This window comes from Crocodylus porosus, unplaced genomic scaffold (genome assembly GCF_001723895.1).
Source record: "Crocodylus porosus isolate Cpor-Errol unplaced genomic scaffold, CroPor_comp1, whole genome shotgun sequence".
NCBI classification, from domain to species: Eukaryota; Metazoa; Chordata; order Crocodylia; family Crocodylidae; genus Crocodylus; species Crocodylus porosus.
Window position 1 is genome coordinate 47,880,003 of NW_017728951.1, and position 25,433 is coordinate 47,905,435.

Here is a 25,433-nt window from a genome sequence, read left to right on the forward strand (position 1 = left end):
ACCCCCGACTCAAACCATTATTTATGTATAATGGTGGAATCATTAGTTTGTAAAGATGTTTTATGATACAGAATGTTCATGTCTTTCATTGTGATGCCTGTTTTTACTGTTGTAAACCACATGAAATTCTTCCAGTGTTCCCTTATACCAAATCCATTTGCACCTTTTTTTATGTTCCCTTTTTATCTTACAAGCTGTTCATCTTGGCTTAGCCATGTTGTATCCTGTTATCCTTTTGGATTCCTAGATTTTACCAGGATAAATTTATGCCACTGCTTTTATGACCGTTTTTAAACATATCCTACTTCTTTCAATTACTTTTTCCCCAACTGTAATTGGCAGATCTTATTCTATACTCTGTAAAAGTCCAGTCCATTTTACAATGCTGCCTTTCTTATATACTTCAGTTGACTGGCTGTTCATTTTATATTTTTGATTTGCTAGACCCTATTCCTCAGCCTACACCTTTTCAAAAAATGTATCTGGTTTATATTAGAGGACTAAAACCATAATAACGTCTGAAATGTATTGGTTTTAAGCAAAAGAGCATACACTGCCCTGCATCCATTTCAAAGTATGTCTAGAATTCCATTCAGGAAAGATTATTTTTTCAGCCTTTTTTATTGTATTTATTTTCATGTCTTCAGTGATATGTTCATCCTATTTAGAAATTTGCTCAAGAATGATTTCTTTAAAATGTTTTTTTTCTTGTGCCATAAATCTGTGAAACTTTTGGTTAGGGTTGTTGTGTTGTTGGAAACACTATAATCTGGGAAATGCACGAGGCAAAGAGTGTTTTATGATATCTTTTATTGAACCAACTATGTAGTTGAGAGAGACGTTAGGTGAGCTTTTGGGCACAAAGCACTGAGAGGCCTGAAGGAGGGCATTAAGACCTCAAAGCTTGGCCAACCTCTCTCCCAACTATATAGGAGGTCCAATAAAATGTATTACAAAAACACTTGCCTTTCATAACTTTCTAGCTGCCATTGTTAGAAGCTCTATCTTCCAGATTAGTGAGGTTGATAGCTGGTTTAAGTGTAAACCATGATAATAACTTCTGATTCCAGTTCTGTTGCTTTTTCCCCTCAAACCCTTTGCCTTTAGAATGCTATGGATGAATGGCCTTGTCCTCAGTTATTATTCTGAGATACTGAATGTGGAGCAAAGTTATCTTCCAGTACAGTTTCCTCCCTCCCAGTCAAGTTCTGCAGTACAAAATTGAAAAGCCTATTTCCTATACACAGCCAGCCTTGCTCTCTTTTTCGTGCTCTTTTTGTCAGTTAATAGCTAAAAGTTCATTCAGTTGAAGAGAATGTTTCTTCCCAGCAGAAATGTAATAGATAGCCCATAAACAGAATTCTTGACCCAGACCTTACACCCAGCAGCCACAGACCTCTGTTCTCTTTGACACTGCATCCACTTGTTGTTTGCACCATTCCCAAGAACTTATCTACTTCCTGTGACACGTCTGGCAAGCTATTTCCCTAGTATGGGTGCCAAAGATACAGCCTGGCCTGTGGAGCCACATCGTTGAGGCTCTGGTGCTGAGGCCATGCAAAGCCAGTCCAGAACCCTTGTTCCCCTGCATGCTGGATTCAGCCAGTGCTCGTGGTATCTGCTCCCATTGGTCTGGGACTATGCCTCACGTGGCTCCTGCTTTATCTGGTCCAGGATGCAAGTTGTACACAGCATCCGTTTCAGCCGGTCCAGGAAGGATGCCAGATGCAGTGTGGGTCCTGTAGTGGTTGCCACATGTCAGAGCAGGCACTAGATACAGCATGCAGGGCTGGGAAGCTATGTGGGTCTCCCACATGCTTAATCCAGCATCCACTCTGACTGGTCTGAGACCTACCCTGCACAGTGTCCACTCTGGACTGGCTGAAACAGTCATCACATGCCCCTTGCATCATGATCTGGCCAGACCAGGTGATGTGTACAGTGTAGTCCCAAACTGACTGGACCAAGGACTGCGGACACTGGATCTGGCACGTAGCGGGGTAGAGACTGTGGGCCCAACCCAGCCTGTGAGCTGGTCCCAGGCCACTCATCTGACCTGTGGGGCCAGATGAGTTTGACACCCATCCCTGGAGGATTACATTATCTTAATTTCTCTCTTTATAAATTGGGGTGATGTGCAACATGATATACAAAAGCAGAGGTGAACACAACCCTAGTCTGGAAGAATTACCTTGCTAAAATTCAAATATGTAGATAAATAGTTAGAAGAGTTACTTACTGTCCCTTTTTATCTTTTATTTTAACTGCTGCAAGCATGAATCAGAAGACACAAAACTAGAAAATCAGGCTGTTCCCTCCGCCTCTCATATCAATTCTTGATATCAATACAGTTTTTGCAGCTGGAGCTTAGCTGAACATTTTGTTGATGATGCATCTTGTTCTTCTGTAATGATTTTAGCTTTTTCTGTAATATGGGCAGATATGACCCAGAAGATACAGAATGAGCAGGTATTGTGGAGGAAGTCTTTTGACTCTCTCCCTACTTAAGTCATTCTGTCTTATGGTTTAGTAGCAATTTGGGGGGTGGGGGAGGTTAGTTTTAATTGTTATAGGCTGCGTCCAGACGAGTAAAGCCATGCAGTAGTTGGCACTGCAGACACGTCTATGGTGCCACATACTGCACATTCAGGTGTTTTCCATGCTGCAAGAAAGCAGCGAAAGGGGTTTTTTACCGCTGGATATTCAGGAGTCAAAAACTGCCTAAAACAAAAAAAAGCAGAGATGCACATGTGGGGGCAGCTCACACTGCTCAAAACCAGAGCCTAGGTGGCTGGATTCACACTCTGGCTGCCAGGCAGGCTCTGAGCGTCAGGCTCGCTGCTGCAGCAGCTCCAGGACCCCAGGTAAGGCTGCTGGGGCTAGCCCAGTGCTGATCCTAGCCTTCCCTACTCCACCTGGGGTAACTTGCTGCATGCCAGAGGACAGGTGGCACAAACATTCCCTGGGGACAACCAAATGTCCATGCTTGTGTGGATGCAGTCATAGACTGAACGGCAGACACTTGTGCCAGTTCTCTACATTGCTTCCAATCAATCTGCAAGAAGTATTTCTGGTACAAGACAATGTTCTTACACCTGATGCCTTCATCAAAAAGAAGATGAAGGTCAGCCACATAAATGTGCATGTTGTCTTCATATAGATTGTCTTTGGTTACTTTAAAATGGTCAGATTACTTAGAATATGAGCAAGTGTTCAATAAAGAGCAACCTCAAGCAGGTTTGATGACTTTAAGTATTATCACATTTTGACCTTTATACTATGAGTAAGGACATGTATGAGCTTTGATGAAGATCTTAGAGCAGGAATTATGCAGCTGAAGCTAATTCTCTTCTTTGTTGGTAACACACCTCTTTTGGTGACCTTTCCTTCTTTCCCCTTGGCTTTTCCACCAGTACCATCATGTCTCTTCTTGTTGCCCTGTGGTTGCTTTGCTTGTTAGGGCTCACTATGTCTCTTTTGTCAGCTTCACTGCTTTCAGAATTGAAAGTGTGTCCTGTTTCTTAGATGCAAAGCCCCCTTTTATTTTCTTTTTCCATCCCCTTATAAAACGTATTTCTAAAAAACATTAATCTCTTTGAGAATGTTGTGCCCATACCATCCTTTTTTGGCTTATCTCATATGTTATATTTGTTCCATGCTTCTCAGGTTTGGAACCAGAACTTTTGCATTGGCAAAGGGTCATCCCAATGTGCTCACAACAGTACACAGACAATAAATAACTTTTCACAGTAATGCTATCTCCATGACCCTGTCAAAATCCATATATCTCTACTTTATAATGCGTCTCTTTTTGTTCTCCTTTTTCTTTTCTTTATGACCCTATTCTGCACTTTTCCCAAAAGCTGTAAATACCTATCACTAAAATTAAAAATATCCTTTGTCAGACTAGCAGATTACAGTGTTCTCCAGATGTGAAAGGAGAACACGTTTTGCAGTATGCTTAAAAGTTACATATCCCCACAGAAGGATCCAGAGGTAACAAGAAGAATTCAGTCCTGCTATCACCATAATCAGTTGCAGTCTTTCCACTGACTTCAGTAGAAATAGCAGTCCTGAATGACAGGGATTAGAAACAGGGACTGTGTTAGTACCTGGGTAGCCTGCTCTAAAGTGTCTGTAGCAATACATAATATTCTGATGTCCATCCTGATTCCTTCTCTCTGGACATTCTGGAATTTGTACAACAGACTTTGTTGCTGTTCAGACAGGATGTTTACTAGTGGTGTGTGTGATTGATTTTCTACAAAATAAGATATCAGAAAGATTCTCCCTGTGAAAAACTCCAGAAATAACGGGATGGAAGTCTTAGAATTCTTTATATAAGACATATATCCTTTATATATATAAGATATGTGTATAGTACTTCATATTTTGCTTCTGCTGATCAAAATCTAACCCCCTAATAATGACTTGTGGATATTACATCTTGGATAAACAAAATATTTTTCAGGCTCTGTTGGCTGTGTCAGCTTATATTCCAATCATGTTCCTGAAGAAACCCTGAGGAGTCATGGATAACTCATCTAAAATGGGTTCCTATCTATATTTGTTGCTAATTCTGTGGAATTGCTTAAGCATGCAAATTAGAGAAAATCATTGTGCACTGCTCTAACCATAAAAAATGGTCTTAAGGTCTGATTCTGTAACTCGTTAGGATTGTATTAATTTCCATGGTGTCCAAATCCTGCTTCTGAAATATTTACAAGAGAGAGGGAAGATGCACACTGCAGTTTAGAGAAAGACAGTGAAACTGTTTTACTATGTGGTATCCATTCTGCGTGTGTGCGCTCACTCCCTCTCGCACTTCCTTCTCCCCCCGCCCTTCCCAGTCTCCCTCCCTACATCTGCATCTTTCATCCCCATTCTTTTTTTCAGTGGTTAAGATATGTCAATTAGAGGGGAGGGAGAGTTAACAGAGCTGCCTGAGGAATCGATTCTTGTCTGCCTTTCTGAGCAATCTGTGTGCGCAGCAGCACATGATACGATTTTACACAATACCCAGTGAATGCCCTAGTCAGCAGCTTCCAAGGAAAGAGCTGTATTGAAGAAAATAAGGGTACTTCTCTGCAAACCAGAGGGAGCAAATGGGCTAGAGCTAAATTTGGAACATTAAAGCTTATTTCATGCAGGATTATTAGAATTATTTGGGTTTCCGAATGCATGCTTGTGCACACATGCAGATTTCCTTGGCTAGCTTTTCCACGTGACCCTGCTGGATGCAGTACAGCTGTAATTTATAGATGGCAAGAGCAAAGATGGCATTATCCTTTTAGCACTGTTCAGTACTGAAATTATAGTGTTCTTCTGTAGTGATACAGGTCTAGATGACCTCTATGAGAATTAAGACCGACTACTTGTTTTGTAAATGTCTCCACCATCAGTCATCAAAGAATAACTTTGTTCCGCCCCACCTTTTTTCATTTTCAAATAGAGGAAAAAAAGAGTATTTTTAAAAATAACATGGGCTGAAATTTTTACTGGCTTTTCTGGACAGACAGAATAGGAAAATTAATCAGCTGTGATTAGTTTCCCCATGTCGTTTCCCCATTCCACCTATCTTTAGTTATGTAAGAAGTGTAATCATTCCACTAGGGAAAATAGGGTCAGCTATTTGAAACTTGCAGGCTCCTGAATAATAACTATATGATGTTCAAAGCTGCAGTCTGTGTCTCCCATTAACTTCACTCAGGCTTGTCCCCACTTGTAGGTAACCAGGTGAGTAGGCTATGTGTTTTTAGATACTGAAATATTGACTGTGGTTCCTTATTTCAGGACCCAGTTTGAAAACATGGGTCTTAGTAAAAATAGAAAATATATACATAGCATGTGCTTTTGTCACACTTGTAACAAAAGACCTTATATTGTATTTTCTCTGCTTACGGATTTCTGGGTATCCTTAAAGCTATATCGAGGGATCTCGTAGGTCTCCAATATAATGCAGCCACTGCTGGAGCAGATGTTTTATTGCAGGTGGTGATGACAATACAGCAGCGATTCTCAGCCAGGGTTCCATGGCACCCTGGGATGCCTCACATGATTCAAAAACTAAACCCAGAGATTTCAAATAGGAATCCATACTGTCAAAAACATTCGGACATGCTGCAGGCTTCTTTGCAAGGAAAAACTAAGAACTGGCATTTTCTGAGGGTGCCTTGAGTCTAACAAGGGGTGCTTTGAGTCTAAAAAGGTTGAGAACCACTGAAATATAGGCTTGATATATTCTGCATTGCTCTACTTTTTTCTGCTTTTGTTTTCCGTATGCAAACTATAAAAATGAAGAATAAATAGTAGAGTTTTGTTTTCTCTCCTCTCCCAGTAAAGAACTGGGCTGAGTTTAAATCAGAGGTCCATAATTAATTTAGTGGATGGTCTCCCATCAGGTGGATGAGTGTCTATAACATATAAAAACTACTTCAGGTAACAGATTGAAAAACTGAAAAAAAAAATCAGTTTGATTCTGAAAAGTTGATAGGAACTGAATAGTCATATCAAAATAATTGTTCAAAAATATTTTTTCTGTAGACACCTGATAAAACTGAAATAGCATAAATGTAAAGTTATGCTAAGTCTGTGTCATCAAAACTCAGAAGCAAAAGTTTCTAAAATTGCTTTAATTCTTTCTTGGGAGTTCTGTCTTCATGATGTTAACGTTGAAAATACATTTCTGCCATAAATTTTACCCTTGTGGTTTTTAGATATTTTTTTCTTTGAAAGCTGTACAGATGTTTTATGAAAATGTTCCAGGGTCAGCACTGAAAATATGGGCATAGAAAACTATCCTTGATGGGGTAGCTGTCATCTTTTCTTCTACAGAGGCAAAAGAGCCTGGTCTTCTGGGAATCGTTTGAACAAGTCACCTCTCCCCTCTATACTTCAGTTTCTCCATCTTTAAAACAGCTAACTTACCAATTGTTTATAAATGGCTGGTATATAAGGTGCTTTGCAAGGTACTGTTCATTCTACAACTAAGCTGTCATAGAATTCACGTAAAAATATCCATATTTTATATTTTGATTTCTCTTCTCCTTCCACCATAAATATACGTTTTCCCTGAACTGCGCACATGCTATGTTCCTTAGTCCTTGGTTAGGCGATGGGTGTTGTTGCGTGGTTCTTCCAACAGTGTACAAGCCTGTAAGAGTTCTACGGTCTGCATTTCCTCATGCACATGTCAAATAGCTCCATTTCCACATGTTATCTTGAACTTTGTTTAAAAAATTATTCCAATCTAGTTTGACCAGTCTATTCCTACATGCACAGGTAAGTGCTCAACAATGTTCATGTTTATTTCCAATTCCTCACCAATCAAACTGAGCAGTGAGTTCCACATTTCCATTCATGCAGCTGCCAGTGGTGTTATTTTTTTAGTACTTCTTGTTGTAGCAAGAAAGTTTTTTCCTCAATTTCAGTCAGCCAGTGGTCATGGTGTATCAATGGAGTGACTGGCTTGTGCCATCATATGCATTTCATTTTGCTTGCAACGGCTCTTCTGATGCCCGGTGATGAGCTTCCAGGAAATGCATGCAGACAGCTCAGAACAGTGGACCTTAAGACATGAGCAACTCTCATTCAGTGCAGTGTCTGAATTTTTTCACACACCAGTCCTTCCCATATTAGGCATGCCTATTTGAGTAGCAGAGTGAAAAGACAGCAATTCATAGTGGTGTTAGAATTTATGAGCTTCTTCAGTATATTGTTTCAGATGTTAACTTTATGCTCTGTCTTTTCCATGTACACCCTGAAAAATCAAGAAAAATACAAAATAAATGTTAAGCCCCGCTCAAATGCAAAATCTTTTGCTTTAATTAGCTGTTTATAGCAGTAACGATTCATAGAATTCCATAGGCTGAACATACTTGGTAGAATCCTTTTATTTCACACAAGCAGTTTTGCCACCATGTAAGTGTTATTTTTGGCATTTGCACTTCCATGAAGTGTGGACATGGCTGGGTGGTAGAGATGAGGACTTTACTGTATGTTGGCTCCAACAACTGAGTGATTAGGACACTTACCCAGAAAGTAGAAGACCTAGATTCTAAGCCTCCTTACTCTGGAAGGGGTTGCACTTTGTATCTCTCATTTCCTAGCCCAGTCCACAAACCACCAGGTCTCACAGGTTAGGCCTTGCCCAGTCTCCCTCATTTAGCTATTGGGGCTAAAATGTGGGATGCCTCTTTTCCTCCTGTTTTTTCAGGATGTAATCTCAAGTGAATGCCTATGGAATTGTGTACATGCCTGCCAGTGCACATGCTCACAGGCTGCGCTCCCCGCTTACATGATGGGCAGGTGGGGCTGGCATTGGTGCTCCCCCTGCGAGTGCCAGCTGGGAAGTGGGAGCACTGCAGCCACTTCCAGAAGCTGGTGAGTGAGATTGGCCATGGGGAGAAAGATCCCCCTGCCAGTCGTTGAGATCAGCCGTGGTTGATTGACCCTCCCCCCCATCGCTGACTGGTCACTGGAGGGGAACGTACCCCCCTGAGTAAGGTGGCACCAGTCGCTCATGCTAGTTATGTTGACACTTAGGGCTCCGATGGAAGTGACAATTTTTACCCGACCTGGACAATCAGAAGCCCACGGCTGCGAAGTACCTTAAAAGGGGCCTGCTCTTACAAAAATATGAACCCTCATTGCATGAGGGTTCAGATGAAGACATTTCAAACTATAGTATCTTTAATAACTTGTGTCTCTGCTGCCTCCCAGGTTGTTGTTGTTTTCAAAATGGGAGGTGGGAAAGAGAGCGGGGGTGGGAGGTTCAACTTATTGCTTTTTCAGCCCCCGCTGGACGGTGGGTTGGGTGGATTGGAGTCCCCCCAACCCACCCCACTCTCCAGAACTGTCTGGGGAACCCCCAGAATAAGTTCCCTCTGCTCTCTTTCCCTGCTTCTATTCTGAAAACGGTGCAAGCTGGGAAGGAGAAGAGGCCATTTCTAGGGGAAATTGGCTGCAGCCAGCACCTAGATTCTGCTTCCCCCTGGAACCAATAGTGAACTTCTACTTGGTCCAAGGAATCATTGTAACTCAGAACACTTCTTGCAAAGCATTTTCAGCTACAGTGGGGACCTGCACTTCTGTCTTCACCCTTAGATCTGGGACAGAAATTCAATAAGCCAATTTAACCTAAATCAGTTAAGTCTGACACTGCATCTTTCCAGTTTACCTTAAATTGGTTCCAGTCATTTTGAAAGTGGTTTATGTGCACTGAACTTCTGTTGTGTAACAGATTTGAACTAGTTTCCAATCACTTATACTGGTTTATGTGTAATTTCTGTTCCTAGACCTAGGAATCCACTCTGCATGGGAAACAGAATTGCAAATGGCCAAAAATGGCACTTACGGAGCTGGAAAACTGCTGCTGTGTGTGTAAAGTGAAATTAGATTCTGCCCTCTATAGTTAAATATCTTGTACACCTTTTCTAGTACTGGTTAATTTACACTTAAAAATGTAATGACTCTTAGATAGCTCTGGATTGGTATATGGATACACTGGTTCTCTTAAGACCAGTGGTTCAAGTATAGCTGAGGGTGGTGCTTAGTGAAAGTCATTTCCTTCTAACTGTTGTCTGGTGATATATGTGAATAATTTGTTGAACTCTGTGCACTTTTGTGTATGCATAACAGAATTACAACACAGACTGAGCCCCTTGTTTGAAGTCTACACAAAGGGGCCATGGACTGAATGAGCCCAAAGATTATAGTCTACAGTTGTTACAGTGCACTGCTCTGGGGAAGAAGTGTCCAGGGCTGCACATCTGGTGCATTTCACAAGCACTGAATTTCCTTTTATAATAATAAATGCTGGCAGATTTAGCGAATCTAGTTACAATCATTAGGCTTGGCTAGAATGCAACCATGAACATGCTTAAGTACTTTGCCTGGATTCTGGCAGAGTGCTATACACTTAGAGCATCCATCCATCCTTGCTATGTTTTGTAATTTGTTATTTCAGAATAAATGAGGTGAATCTGGTAGCTGCACTGCCACGATTTACCAAAAAATGAGGATATTACTCTTAGAGATTGTATCTTGAACATTTGCTCTTCAGGTTGGCAGGGGCTCCTGGGAACACCACTAATGATTCTTGAAGGGAACCTATGAAAAGCTGCAGGTGTGCCAGGGCAATCTGGATCTGTGTTCTCTGACACAGCCTGTAGATTGTGTCATTCTAATGCAGCAGACTTGAATTATGCAGTAGCTTCATTTCAGTTTTAAAACAGATTTTTTTGTTGAATAAGCATCTGTTAATTATGTTGAGATTAAATTCGGCCTACTTTATGTACTCACTCCGTTATAAGTTTTCAATATGCCACTTTTCTTTTTGTTTTGTTAATAACAGCACAAAATGACAACACATAATTGTATCAGAGAAACTGTTGAGGTGAAACCTGGGTATTTTTGCTTGTTAAGGCATCAGTTGGACCTTGGGGAGGTATTTTAGGATTAAAAAATAAGCATATTTAACTGGATTTTTTTCTGTGAAATTGTCCATAGCAAAATATATAATAGTCTTGATCTTTGTTTTGCTGTTTGTAAAATTAATTCTTCTTTGTGATGAATGGGGCAGTTAACTCCTCCCACAATCATGGTGTCTGGCTGCTTGTAGACCTTTCAAATTGAACAAAATGCTACGTTTTCCTGAAAACATATCTGTTTTAATATAAATACATAAAAAAATCTGTTTTAATATAAATACATAAAAGACTAATATTTTAAAAAGCAAAATTAAATGTTTTGCCCTTACTTAAAAGGCTGCCAATTCTTGGATGCTGGTGAGAATAGAAAGGATGATCGAATTTGTGACTCAAACGATTCACTGTTTTGTTTTGTTTTTTCATACTCCTTTCCTTGGCTCTTCAGCAAGTCTTGACAAGGGCTGGCTACCCCTCAGATCAGGGGTGGGTGATTATTTTGAGTGGAGGGCCACTTACCCAGTTTTGGCAGGCTATCAAGGGCTGCATGAGTAGCCCTGCCCCTTGACAGGTGCCCCACTCCTTGACAGGTGTCCCAGTGTCTCGGAACCAATGTCCCAGGGCCAGCATCGGTGGGGCCCAAAGTGGGGTGCAGGCTGGCAGGGGTCCGTGGAGCTGGATTGGGCTGCACGAGCAGGGAGTGGGGAGATGGCGCGGCTCTGTAGAGCCCATGCCAGCTGGGACCCCGCATTCCTGCCACCCTGTTCTAGGCCCCACTGGCACTGGCCCTGGGATGCCAGTGTGGGCCCTGTGCTCCCACTGGCTCCCTGCCTGCTCACTCCCAGTGCCCCCCAGCCCCATGGTACAGGAGGGGGGCAGCACACAGCCCTGACCCCCTGCTCGCCAGCAGGGAAGAAGCTGGTGCTGAGCATAGGGAAAAGTGGCCTCTCACCTTGCCCCAAGGCTGGCGTCCCGCCTTGCAGGAGCTTGCAGCCTGTGCGGGGCTGTCTGAAGCAGGCACAGGCAGCCCCAGGCAGGCTGTGAGTGGCTGCAGTGCAGGGCACTGGCCATGGGGTGGGTAAGGGGCCACTTTTCCCCACACTCAGCACCAGCTTGTAACCCACTCCACTCCAAACACCCCCGCGTGGGCTGCAACTGCGTGCAGCACCGGGCATAGGGTGAGAGAGGAGCCACTTTCCTCCATGCAGGGAAGGAGCACAGGGAAAAGCTGAGCCCGGGGGGAAAGCAGCCTCTCCCCCACCCCATGCCTGGTGCCCCACACTGCAGGCACTCGCAGCCTGCATGGGGCTGTCAGGAGCAGGCACAGGCAGCCCCATTGGGCTGCAAGCAGCTGCAGCACGGGGCACCGGGTGTAGGTGGGGAGGGGCTGCTTCCCCCCCGCGCTCCTTCCTTGCCTGGGGTTCCCCCCACCACTTACCTGAGCTTCCCGCACTGGGGCAGCCATGTGCTTCCAGCCCAGAAACCCTGGAAGGGGCTTCCAGATGGGGGGGTGGGGCCGAGCGGGCCCTGCTGTTGTTGGAACCCACTGGGCTTCCCCTGGGTCCTACTGCCTTTGGTTCCTGTCATTTTTGACAGGAACCAAGGGCAAAGAAATATTAATTTTCTAAAATTTTTAAGGGCCTTTTCGGTCAGATAGAATGGCCTCATGGGCTGGATCCAGCCCATGGGCCATATTTTGCCTAACCCTGCCTTAGAAGCAAGCTGGGATTGCAGGCGTGGGAAGTCCTCTATAATGCTAGATATGGTACTCAGTGTATCTTCTGAATCCCATTTATCCTTTCTAAAAATAGAGGTGTAAATGGTCAGGACTGGATTCTTTTTTCCTACTCCCTCCCCCCCACCAATTATCTCTGAGGAAGATTTATCAAAGGGAAGTTGTAGACTGAGCTTATATAGCAGGAGATGGAGCACCACCCAAAAAGGCTATAAAATTCTCCATGCACAAAAATGTAAATTTCCCTTTAAACTGCATGGAAATTATGGATGTGAATCTGTGAAAGGTGCAGGATTTTGCATCTCCCCCAGAAATTCTTGCACCAAATGCAATTCCTGCTGTGATAAAAAACAAAACTGGAGGATGGTGCTGAACAGATATTTCTTTGAACATCTCCAGTCCCTTTTTTAATATGTTCATTGCAGTGAGTAAGAAATACGAGTCTGCCAAGCTGCCTATTGAACTATCTGCTGCAGCTTAACTGCAGCAAGAAAACAGTAATCCTATTGTGCTCCTACAGCAGTCTCCCGGGAAGCAGAAGGCATTGAAATTACTGAGCTGTTGTCCTGTCCCCTCCTCACCTGCCTTTGTAGCTGTAAATATAGCGTCTGCCTATAAATAACAGTTTGCTGCACCTTTAAGCACGTTCCCTAACAAGAGGAGGTGATTTACTGAGGTGATAAACTGTAACTAATACTAGGGTATCATAATAGGTAAATAGATTAGCACTGTGCTTCTCTGTATTTTGCTTTCTAGGGAGTCCACTGGCTCATTCATTCATCGTAGTTGCTTACTACAGCATTTTGCGATACATTGAGTTAAATCAGCCAGTTCCAGGACTGTCGCTATTGATAGTTGTGTGTATACAGCTAATGAAATGCATTAGTGAATCTCTTGGATAGCTTTGATTATATAGCATATTTTTCTTTCCCCTTTCTAACTCTTCCTAAAAAAGAATTATAATGGGCTCAATCCATTATTCAGTACCATGATTATATACTTTGAAATGCATCATCATCATTTTGTTGTTGGTTTTAGAATGATATAGAGTGCAACAGGATCATTGGCAGTAACAATATTAAACATTGAATATGTATTCTGGGTTTCATCCTTGACTTTCTCCAACTTGGCAAATCACTTTTTGCTTTCTTAAAATCCAGCGTTTCTGGAGACAGCAGATTTTTAATTAGACAAAACATTGTTTATCTGTTCTGTTAACAGGTTAAATGAATATTGTTTTCTGTGGGGTGTTCTTCAGTCCTAAGCATCTCTTGTTCTTGCAAACAGCTGGCTACTCTGCCCTGAGACTGGACCCCCAAACTTATTGCACTCATCAAGTTGTTTGGGACTTTGAACTTTTGGTAACTGGTATGTTTTAGCTAAACCTTTTTCTGGTCATCCCTCAAAGAATCTCTGTGCTTTCCAAATAGCCTGTTTCCTTTTCCCATTTCTGCTGCACCACCTAGTGACCGGTCAAGGTCGTGACTGCTTTTCAGAAAGCATTTAGTCCCATCAGCAGGGTTATGGCTTTGTCTCACATTCACCTGCAGCAGTTGCAATTCATTGAAAATTGTGATGGATTACAGTTAGTAAATGTTATGGTGGTGTCACAAATTCACTTGCAACAGTTGCAAATCATTGGAACCTACTGGCCTATTCAAGTTAGAGATAGCCCTCCCCTGAAAGGGAACTTTGCAGTACCATGAGGTCACTTAACACATGCAATACTGCTTGAACATGCATCTGCTTGGCTTTTAACTGTACTTAGTAAGTGTTAAATTAAACATGTGACACTACCCTGAGTATAATTCTCTTAAATCCTAGTTGCACTTCCATGTGCACAGTATGTCTTAGTATCATGGCTACCCACATTTTAAATGTTTTTGAAAAACTTTTAATTTCAAGACAGTTCAAACTTGTACAGTCCTGGGTCTCTGCAGGTGTTTGCTGGAAAGAATGTTACATCTTTGTTTACTGAGTTTCATATAAAGAAATCTAACTAGATATGAACATATCAAGGGATAGAGCCAGCTGTCATGATTATATAACAGGTTTTCAATATTTAGTGTTTCCTCTAAGGCCCCAGCTCCTGGAGCAAAGTGATCATGACATAATTCACCCAGTTTTCAAAAGCAAGGTTCTGTCCTTCACATCCAGAACAAAAAGCTTGAAAATGTGACTCAAGGGTAACTGAAAGGTGGTAACAGGTGGCTGACAACATCAGAAACGGACCCTGACACAGGCATGTACGAACTGGGCGGCCACCCAGACAGAAAAGGGGCCCAAAAATGGCAGAAGGGAAATTACAGTTGCCAAAAAAAAAAAAGTTTTAATATTGTGCATGTACAGGACTGGCAATGTTATAAATTGAGAGAGAAATATTTAAAGACATTGATATCGCAGATGTGATAAAGACTTTTGCAACAAAAAAATCATTATCTCTGGCAATGGAGGGCCTGATACTAAAAGCTCATGTGGGGCCACCAGGAGTTTAGATACAGCACTGATCAGAAGTGGTTTTCTTAACTTTCAGGTTTATTTTCTCTCACTTTTTTCAGTTACAGATTGGGCCTCCTACAGATGTGCAGGGAGCCTGCTCTGACGTACTGGAAACCCAGTTAATCAAGTCTGCTGGAGCATGGAAATTAATGCACTCTGGCAGTCTTCTGTGTCATGTGTATCAGTATTCCCATGCATCCCTGTGCTGAAAAAATGGTGGTGGGGCACTTTGAAATAAAACATGTTTGATGAGCTTTAGTTCAAAATGCCCCGCTGCCATTTTTTCAGCGTGGGGATATGCAGGGATGCTGATACACATGATGCATTGGTGCTTTTCATTAGTGCAGCTCACTAATTAAAGTGCTCAGGGCTGTGTCCTAAAGCACATGTAAAAATGCCCATAGACTGCTTATAAATGAAATCTCGCCCCTTTTTAACTAATGGTATTATCCCGCTTTTTATAAACACAAAGGCCTGTTGCTTCTGTGCTGAGCACTGGTTTGATAATTTAGTCATAACTAGCAAAGTACTATTCATTTGTTCCTCTAAAAATGCTGAAGTATTTAAAATAATAAAAACAAATCTTCACATTAAGAATTACCCAGGTTTTGCAGCTGAAGGAGAAGTAGGTCAGAGACCATGCCAAGCAAGCCTAAGAGTATCCCTTTAAGCAAAATAAATGAGTGAATACACTAAAACTGTCATTGTGTTCTTACTGTACATTTCTGCAAAGCCTGTATGACTGAGTATTGGAAAAAATGGCAATGTTTTTATCTTAATGAGAGTATCCTTTGCACTTGGAGGAGGGATGATGGTAGCAGGGGGGAATTATTTGGAAAAATTTTGTGCCGCTGTTGCAACAGTTGACTTTCCTGTAAACAAACAAGCGATATGACATGCAAAGGGCATTGTAGCAATGCAGCATAGGAATGCATTTTAAGTCCAGCCATTAAACTGCTTAGGCTGCAGCAGAAAGAGACTGGGAGATGGTCTGGATGGTCCATCTGCAGATCTGTGCTCCTGTTTTACAAGGAGGAGGGGCAGGAGGGTGGGGAGAAAAAGCAGCTGCTTGGCTGTTCTGTGAGAGGGAGAAACTGACTGTTGGCACCATCTGTAACCGTCCTTTGTGCTTGCTTCTTTATCTGTTCATTATAGTGTGATACTGAATTTCTCGTGCTTTGAGTTTAAATGAGTTGAGATGTGCCTAATACCATCGGCATAAAAAGCAGCAACTAAGTACACTAAAGATGAATAGTGCAATCTGTAAATTCATTTTCAGTCTGTTTCATGTAACTTGAATAGGCACAGGAAGTAATGTTCTCCAGAATCCAGCTGCACCAGATGTGTGTGTGGTGCATATTCATCTTGCCAAACTAACAGCAAACCAGTGCTGTGGGTGGGAGGGTTTGCAGCATTTCATACAGACAATGGCAAAATTGCTGGGGCTGGGAGACTGGGGTGGGGAGGTTCTTCTCTACCCTGCTTTGGTGGGGATAGAGGTGGTTTGATATTTCTCAAGATGTTACAAACTAGTCGATTTTCATTCCATTCACAAACACCGATGCAGGGAAGAGAATGATTATTATACATCATACATGAGCTGGAAATATCCCATGGGAGGAAAGGTTAAACCTCTCAGTAATGAGTACTGTGATAGGGATAAATACATTTGTTACTTTTATACCTTCAGATCCTTAGTTTCCAAAAACATGAGTCCTCTCCAGATAACTTGTAACCATCTCCCTTATCTTTGAAACCTCACAATGCTTTGATGTTTACATTTCACCTTTACAAATGTGAGCATTTGATATTGGCAATAATAGTAACTCATTAATATCCTTCCCTGCCAATACCCCACCAATGTGACTGTTATCTCTTTTGCACGGCAGAGCCATGCACCGTGAGTTACTCTGCCTTTTTCAAAGCAGGTTCCCGGCTTTTGTTTGCAGATTCATGTCCTCAAACCCATTAGGCTGCTGCTTTTTATCTTTATTTGTCAAGCGCTTATATGCCTGCCCTAGAAACTGCTCCCTCCTCACATCAAAGCCACATTTAAGATGGACGGTTTCCATTCGACACCACAGTAATTACACTCAGCTGTGGAAGTGCTCAGCATCCACTATTATTGTGACATGGCTGCATTTACAGTTTGGTGGAACACTTTGTTCATTTTTCTCAGAACTCAAGTGGCCATCGTGTGCATGAAGAAACTCTGTTAGGCAGTGATTTTTATCTTCAGGCGGCATGAAAAGAAGGGGGGACCCTTTGTCACTTGCACATTAGTAATGATATGCCAGGGATAAAAGGTGAGTATAATTTGATCAAATACATGTTGACAGGTTCCTTGGCTAATAGAGAAGCATCTTAGAATGACACTCGTTGCTAGAACATTTCAGCAAGGAACACAGTGGGAAAGCTTTCTGTAGGCTACATGTGATGCTAACAATATCAGAGTGACCATATTTAGTTATATAAAGCAACAATGTCTCCTTTTTGTTACAGCAAAGATTTCAAATGCCTTCCTAAACACGATTATTGATTTTACATTTGATAAAAGCAATAGAATTGCTATATTCACCACTATATCCTGGTGTATGCTTAATTTACCATACTGGTGTCATTTACATTAAACATTTCTTATGTATTGCCAGCTAATTTTTACAAAATTTGTATCATTGCTTATATGGAAAATCCTGTTTTTGTGTGTTCGTGTAAAAATCAAATCATAAGTTTTACACAAGCATAGTTTAACAATTCCCCTCTTTGGAAAGAGTTCCAGTGTAATTATTAGTTATACTAACTTTGAGCATATAATAGAAAAAAGTGTCTCCTTGAAATAATGGTGTCCAATTGCAAGTGATTATAGTAACAGATTGAGATGATGTAACCATTATGGAAGTCTGGAACTGAAAATAAAACTCCTTACCTGTGTCACTTGGGTTGATAAACTTGATGTTTTGAATCTCGTTTGCTTTTAGCCATTAATGCAGTTTGTTTAGTTTTCCTGGTCTTCAGTTAGTTTGGATTCATAACTGCATACAGAAACATTTGAATTTAAAAAATAAACATGTAACTGAAATTCAAAACCTAAAAACATTTTTATTAGTATCAGATGATATAAACTTTTTTTACAGGCTAAAACCAATGTGTTCCCAAAACATTCATTTCAACATTTAATGGATGGGTGGGCCCACAGCATGTTTCAGGTAGTACGAAGGTTATCTTATTGCAATCCATCGTCCACCACTTCACCCCAAAATAACTTTAAAATTGTATTTTGCAATGCCACTTCTCCCAGAAGTTAGAATGACTGCCCCAATGTTTAGTTAAGTGACCATGAAGACCGACCAAGTGAAATTCTGGCGAACTGCAGACAGAGGAGCCCAGATTTTACTCATTGCCATTTTTGGGTACTCTATTGGTAGACCAGTATTCTTAAGTGTGGGTGCCTCAGTAAGAGGCCATATACTCAAAGCTGAGGACCCCTTTCATGGCATCAACAGTGTTAACATTAATGAATGGTTAATGCCTCTGAAAATAAAGCTGTTTATTTAGATGACTAAATCACTGCTTATGTATATGTTTGTAAGCATAGCCACATATTTATCTGTAGTCTCACCAGCCCTGAGATTAGTCACATATTTTAGGTAAAGTATATGCTTAGGAGCTTTGCCGGCCTGAATATGGATATATAAGAACCTAACTCAGTTTGAGGATCTTGATCATACTATTCTATTTGCTTGTTAACAGCCAGTAGCTAAAATAGTTTTTACAAGATAATTACAACACCTGGTTTTTCTTCTCTAAACCTGTGTCTTCTGCAGTGAGGCTGTAGAAAGAAATTTTCCTTCTCTTTTTCTCCTTATCTACTAGTGATGTCTTCCCATCATCTTGCCCATGTTAGCAGGGCAGCCTGTTCTTTCACAATCTTGACATCTGGAACAGCCTTTCGCTATCCCTGTTCCTTATCCATCCTCTGTCTCTTGAAAGCTCAGCTATGAACATCTCTTCTTCCTGCCACATACTGAATAAAGTGGTTAGGGATACAGTTCATATGAAGGATACTATACAAATTAGTTGCATCATAATTATGTTGCTATGATAACCGAAAGAAACTATAGTAAAATTGATCACATAGGATAACAGTGATAGCCAGCCTGTGGCTGGACTGTAAGGCCTACAATGTCTCTTTTCAGCTTGACTAATGTGGATAAAACATCATGCATCTTGACACACTGTGCTACTTATTCAGCTGTACACCTTCATTTTGTTCTGTTTGCTCAGCCCTGCTTTCGTCGTGGTGTGAGGAGTTGGGACGGCTCTTGCTGCTTCGTCACCAGAAAAGCCGGCAAAACGATCCCCCTGGGAAGCTACCCATGCAACCCCCCATGAACTCTATGAGCTCCATGAAACCCACGCTTTCTCATAGGTGAGTCTCACATGAGCCTGCCATTTTAAGAGTAGAACTATATGTAAATTCATTATGGTGAGAAATCTTTTAATTGAAATGATTATTACTATTAAGAAGGATAGCTAGTGTTTCATGAGCAGACCTACAGGTAGCAGGAGGCCTATATTATAGCACATACTATATAAGCCAGGATTTCACCATTGCTAGCTATCCAGTGTGTGATGAAGTCAATTTCCTATCTCCAAATCAGGTCTGACAGAGTCGTATGCATTGGCCCTTCTGATACTAATTCTTAAGCCCCAGGTGAAGAGTCAGGTTGCCATGCACCTCCCATCAGACATTTTCCCTTGACCTGTTCAAAGAACACTGTCTTCTCTTGAGGCAGCATTTCACTGACGTTTACTTTCTTTGATTGCATTGGAAATACTTGGCCAGATTAGAACAGATTAGTTATTATTCCAGTGTTAATATAATAGCTGTTGCCAGGAAAATGAGAACCTTCACTACATTTACCTTCTGTTGGGTAAAATTTAGAGAACCATGATCCCGCTTGAGAAGAAATGTGAGTTGTAAGGTTGTCTGAGGAGAGACTAATATATGAAGCATATGAAGTCTCTGGGTCCAAAGCAGCTGGAAAAAGAGTAGCAGCAGTTCTCTCTGCAATGGATCCCGGTCAGTGGGTGTGGAGAATTAGAGTGCACAGTACCAAACACTATAACTCCTAGTCTTAAGTTCTCTGGAGATGGCAGTCTTTCTAACTTTAATATCACCTAAGAAGTATAATTGATAGCTGTTTATATTACAGCTTGTATTATTTAACTATTATAACATTGTATAGAAATTTGAATATCCATTTAAATTGTTCTTGCCCAGATACTGTAGTAACACAATACACCTGGAACTTTGGGCTAAATTGTGTTCTCGTATGTCAGAATTTAAAGAGCAGTTTGCACTTCACGCCAGTATTTTTACTGTGTATATTTTCTGTTTCAAGTCAGTTTTTGTTTTGATTTCCATATATTTCTAGTGCATTAATGGCTAAAAGTATAGAAACTTTCCTCTTTATTTTGACCATTTTTAATACCACTTTTCTACTCTAACTTATTGTTGACGTGTGTGTAGCTGAACTGCCGTGTTTTAATTTGGCATATGAAATTATTTGACTATAAGCTAACTTAATAATAATTTTAAAAACCTTCTAAAATAATATTGGAGTGCTGGGACCTGGACTTTGGAGAAACAACTCTCCTCGTTACATGATCCAAAGTGAAATCAGCAGGAAATCTGCATACTAACACACTTATTAGGAACCAAAAATGTCATGTTTAGCAGCTGTCACTAGATATGGGTGGCAGCCCCAACTCACGCAAGTGGAAGGATTCTGTTAACTAATACATCATTACTTCCACAGGGAAGAAAAAGGAATGGTCTAGTAGTCAATGCTGTAGCATGGAACTCAGTAGACAGACGGTCTGTTGCCTCTTCTGCTGAACAAAGCATTTATTAGAGCCAGACTTTAAAACAATATTTAGATGCCCAAGTCCCATTGATTCTAAATCTGTCCATTTGTCTCGGTTCCCCATAACAGCACTCCCCAACTTTACAGCTTGTGAAGATAAATACATTGTTGGTGCTTAGATACTACAGTAATAGGACCACATAAGTACAGAAGATAGAAAATTCAATCTTTAACTTTTCATGGCTCTTCTCCAAGGAACCAGTCTATAGCATGAGAATGTGTAGGTAACATTCTCAGTGAAATCTAGATTTACATTCTAATGTATGGGTATTGGTATACCCAACTGTCTTCTGCCAATAGATTTGTTCCATTTATCTACTGAACAGTGGGAATGCCCGATTTCAGGCAGCCTCCATGTTTCTTACTCTCTCTTGGATTATTGCCTTGAAAGGGTTTTACTTTGGCTACCATTGTGAGATTTGTTCCAAGTCAGTCTTGTTAAATGCTGGGTTTTCTAGTGGAAACAACACTTATGTGGCATATCTTCTTGTAGCAGAGCAATTTAATATGATGGCATGCAGCAGCCTGTTAGATATTTGTAATACCTGTCCAGCCCTTAAGCACCAACACTTTAGAGTGTGCACTCATTTAAGCCATAATTTGAACCCTAATATGACCACTTAAAATTGTATCAGATGGCCGGTTAGAGTTAGATGTTTTCCAACTTTCAGTATCCTTTATTGGGACTGTTCATTTCCATGATTATTCAACAGTGAACCTTTAAAACAGAAATTAAATGTGGGGTATGCAATGATTGTGATTTTTATTCCCATTTTATAAAATAAGGGAGGACTGGCAGCTATTAAATAATACCTCAAGGGTATAAAGTGTAGCTGGATTTAAGAGGCAGTATTTGGATCCAAACTAGATTTTGGTTTGAATTTGGGATTGAATAATGTTAAGATCCATAAATTAGATTCAGTAGTGCCAAAATCTCTTGAGCCATTCATTCTCAAGTTTTTGGCTGCATCTGAACTGGTATAATATATTACTAAGTTCTTTGCAGAAATAAATTAATGGAGTCAGGTGCTTTGTAGGGTTCATAAAAGGGCAAGATGTTCATATGAACTATGAGGCCACCCACAGTTAGGTTATAAAAGGAATATAATAAAGTTTCAAGCCAATCACTGAATGGTCATTGGTCAAGAAAAAACTTCCCTGCTGGCAGATTATACCAATGTATCCCTTATGGGTTGTGTTAGTCGTGTGTGTCTTTCTTAATGTTACTGATGTGTATGCTTTATTATTATTACCATCTTCACCACCCCCAAAGTGCCTGAAAACCTGTGTTTGGACAAGGACACAATTCTCTTTGGTGTTCAAATGTAGAACAAAAAGATGGTCCATGCATTCTCCTATTATATCTTGACCTATTGTCTGTAACGCTGCACAGGTCTCTCATATTTTTGCAAGTAGAAAGTGGATTATTTCTGGTTTGGGTTCTAACACAGAAAAATACCATAGGAGCCTGGTTCTGAGGATTCATATCTGGAACATGGTAGGCATGTGACTTTTAAAAGATTGCAGGTTAAAGATTCGCATTGGTTTATTTCTTGTGTAAAGCCCAGTAATTTTCAAAAAAATGTAGACTGGTTTGAGGGATAGTTGAAGTGAACAGACCAATAGGTTGTTGACAGTCATTTCTGCTCAAAGATACTTGTGGTACAAAGGATGGGGAAAAAAACAGGGTGGAAGTTGTGCATATTAAAATGTTGTGCATGTAGATTTTGACCACTGTATCACGAGCTTCTGGTTGTATGACTCTGAGCATTATCAGCAGTCCCTTAATACAAGGATGACAGTCTTCCAGGAAATAGGGAAGTCATCAGTGAATCCATAGATGACTGAGGCTAGTCTGAGATCCATATGTTCTACTTCAGACATAGCAAATAGTTTGGGGGACACAGGTGTAGATCCTGGTAGATTCTGGCTACAGTCCCTCTCTGTTTTGGGTTTGAATAAATATAAAATATATTTCCAAAGTTAGAAAAAATGCATGCTTAACTGTTTCCTATTCATTATTTTTCAGCAGCAAAGTCGCTAGGAATTTAGCATTAAAGTTCCATGCAATCTGAATTTAAAAAAAAAAAAGTTATCCTCCTTTGTTTTTAGGATGCCATCTGATTAAACTGTAAGCTCTTTGAAAGAGGGACGGTATCATCTATGCCTCATGAAAAAACACTGTTTTATGTTTTGTTGTGGCCTAGTCTCCATTGCAGCTGTGCATGCCAGACTCATGAATTCTTTTCCAGTCTCTCTCATCCATTCACAAGGGTCAAATCCACACTGTTCAGAGAATGAGCATGTGACCTATTCAGCACTTCAGTCCTACTCTAGTCCTGCCTAGAGGATTTAGATGGGTCTGAAGCACAATATTTAGTCCTTGGGTTGGCCCTGTGTTGTACCAGGGTTAAATTGTATTCTCTGTGATTGGACAAGTGACATAAGCTCTCTGTATTTTAACCTTCCAAGTCTTGATAGGGTCTATAATACATACATGCTTACCATGCAAGGTGGTTGTGTTCTAATTAATAAAGCACTTCCTTTGTGCTATATAAGTACAAATTTTTTTATTACATTATCTTCATTTTTATTTTGATCAAAGCTAAACTTAGCACTTTTATTAAATGATCAACCTTGTTACCTGAGGATCAAATTGACTCCTGCTTTATAATGGCATAGCTCAAGCCAAAGTTAATGGGAGTTGCACCTTATTTCTTTCTGAGATGAGTTTGGCACCATACAACAGGAGGGCACACATTACAGCTTGCATGGCACATACTGTTTACAGTCAATGACAATGTCTAAAAACACACAGCTGTTAGCTGTGGTCTCACATCATGAGTATTCCTTGGTTTCGTTTATCATCTCTTTCATTCCAGATTTTGGCCTTCTGAATTAATTAATTGGCAGCATTATTATAGCCAGTCTGCCTAGGGCAATCAACATTGATTAAAATAAAGGGATAAAGTTATTTTTAATACAAATTATTTGGTTCCAGAGGTTTAGATTAAATTAAACAGAAGATCAAATTAGCCAGTAATTCAATTTGGCCTAGGTCCTTTATTTATTAATTATCATTACTATTTAATCTCCAAACAGTTGCTCCAAGTAGCGCCTTGGTGCTCTTTAAAATTGTTTTAGGGTCAGTAGAATTGTTTTGGTTTTTGTTTGTTCCATGTTAAATGAAACTAATAACTGGTATATTTTAATGAAAGGTATTGGTGGAAGGAGTTCTTACTTCACCTAAATTTCCTGGATGCCTGAAAAAAATTGCAATTGGAGAGCTTGCCTCTTTGCTATCACTAGCTGTTTCAGCTAGTGAGGACAGTTTGTACTTAAAATTGCTCAACTGGGAAAATAATTGACATGAAGCTCTAGAACAGAGTACAATAGTTGTATGTGGTATCATCCTCTGATTCAGAGAATAGGGGCCTTTGCACACTCATCTTGAGCTTGAAACCTAGAGAGAGACCTCCACAAAAAGGTAGCATTGTTAATAGAAGACACCCACAGACCTTCAGTTAAATTAATCTTTTTGTTGATAAAATTGTGAAATATGTATAATTAGGAGTAGAACGGATGGTGAATGCTTAATTTAAGGGAGTATGTCCATTAAAGCAACCTGTGCTGCTCCTGTTTCTGCGAGAGCAATGAGTTGTGGTTAGGTACAGACATTCAAAAAACCTGAGAGAGAATCAATCTAAGTTATGCCGATTTTTGTTAAGTGGTATCATTTAGATCTGTAGTGAGCAGCATACATATTTGCCTTCTGGCAGTGGTAGGGGAAGAAACAAATCTTAGAGTAGATTCCACCATTTTTAAATCAGTCTGTGTGCACCGAATTTCTGGTCTGTTATGGGTATTGACCAGGTTCTGATCACTTACACTGGTAAAAGTGTAATGTCTGTACCTTGGCCTGTATTTTCTTCTCTCTCTCATAAGTGGGAGAGGTGCTGGCATGCACCATCAGAAGGAAATGAATAAAGGAAAAGTTCAGAGTCCAGAACCTGCTAGGTTCTGCATGATAAATTCTTGAGCAAGTGATATGACGTGAAAGCAGCATAGCAATGGCAGGATTTTGTTTGCTTAACCCTGGGTTAAGAGTGACCTCTGATGCGTTAAAACTTTGTGAAGAAAATGTTGTATTATAGTTGCTTGAACATACCATCCCAATATGATCCATGCAGTCTTGCCTTTGCTGCATCCTTTTCTCTTGAACGCTATTAGCATCCTGGTTCAACACATTGTATTAGCTGGAGATGGCAGAAGTTCTTGAATGCGTATTGCAGCCAGAAGCGAAAACCAAATGCATGGTATTCTGATTTATGAACTGAAATCTGAGAGACTTTTCACTCTTCTTGTTATTTACCATCACTAGTATTTTGTGCATTTCTTTTGTTCATTAGGCATTTATAAGATTAGTGGTTTATTTTGGACAAGATAATTTTGAGATCTGTCCTAGTGCCACTCAGCAGAATTGAGAGATTCCATTTCTGCAAACAGTAACTGGAAGAGTAATTCTTATATCTTGCTTTAAGTGCATATTCTTCAAGTTTGCTTAGTTTGCAAGCTATTTTGGGCAAGAATGAGCTTTTATTTCTTTTTCGTTTATGCCAGCTAGCAATATGTATTAGAGATTTTTGTTCGGGGCTCTTGATGCTACCATAACACAAATGCTAAATAATAAAACACTACCAAATTATGCCTCAAATGTATATAGGCTTGCAAGTAAATAAGTACATATGGGTTTGTATGTTTCATAGTTTCATAGTTTCTAGGGTCGGAAGGGACCTGAGCAGATCATCTAGTCCGACCCCCTGCCATGGCAGGAAAGAATAC

The 25,433-nt window shown here is 40.5% G+C and overlaps 1 protein-coding gene across 13 annotated transcripts in view; it reads left to right on the forward strand.

Annotated features, from left to right (window-relative positions):
* The window catches only part of ZMIZ1 (zinc finger MIZ-type containing 1), a 500,213-nt gene that overhangs the window by 413,642 nt on the left and 61,138 nt on the right, over nt 1-25,433 (forward strand). For 12 of the 13 annotated variants that reach the window (XM_019555666.1, XM_019555672.1, XM_019555671.1 and 9 more), the window contains one exon: nt 18,946-19,090. The exons of the other annotated variant lie outside the window; for it this stretch is intronic. In XM_019555666.1, the coding sequence (XP_019411211.1) occupies nt 18,946-19,090 (145 nt within the window). The remainder of the gene's footprint in view (nt 1-18,945; nt 19,091-25,433) is intronic. 13 annotated transcript variants of the gene reach the window in all.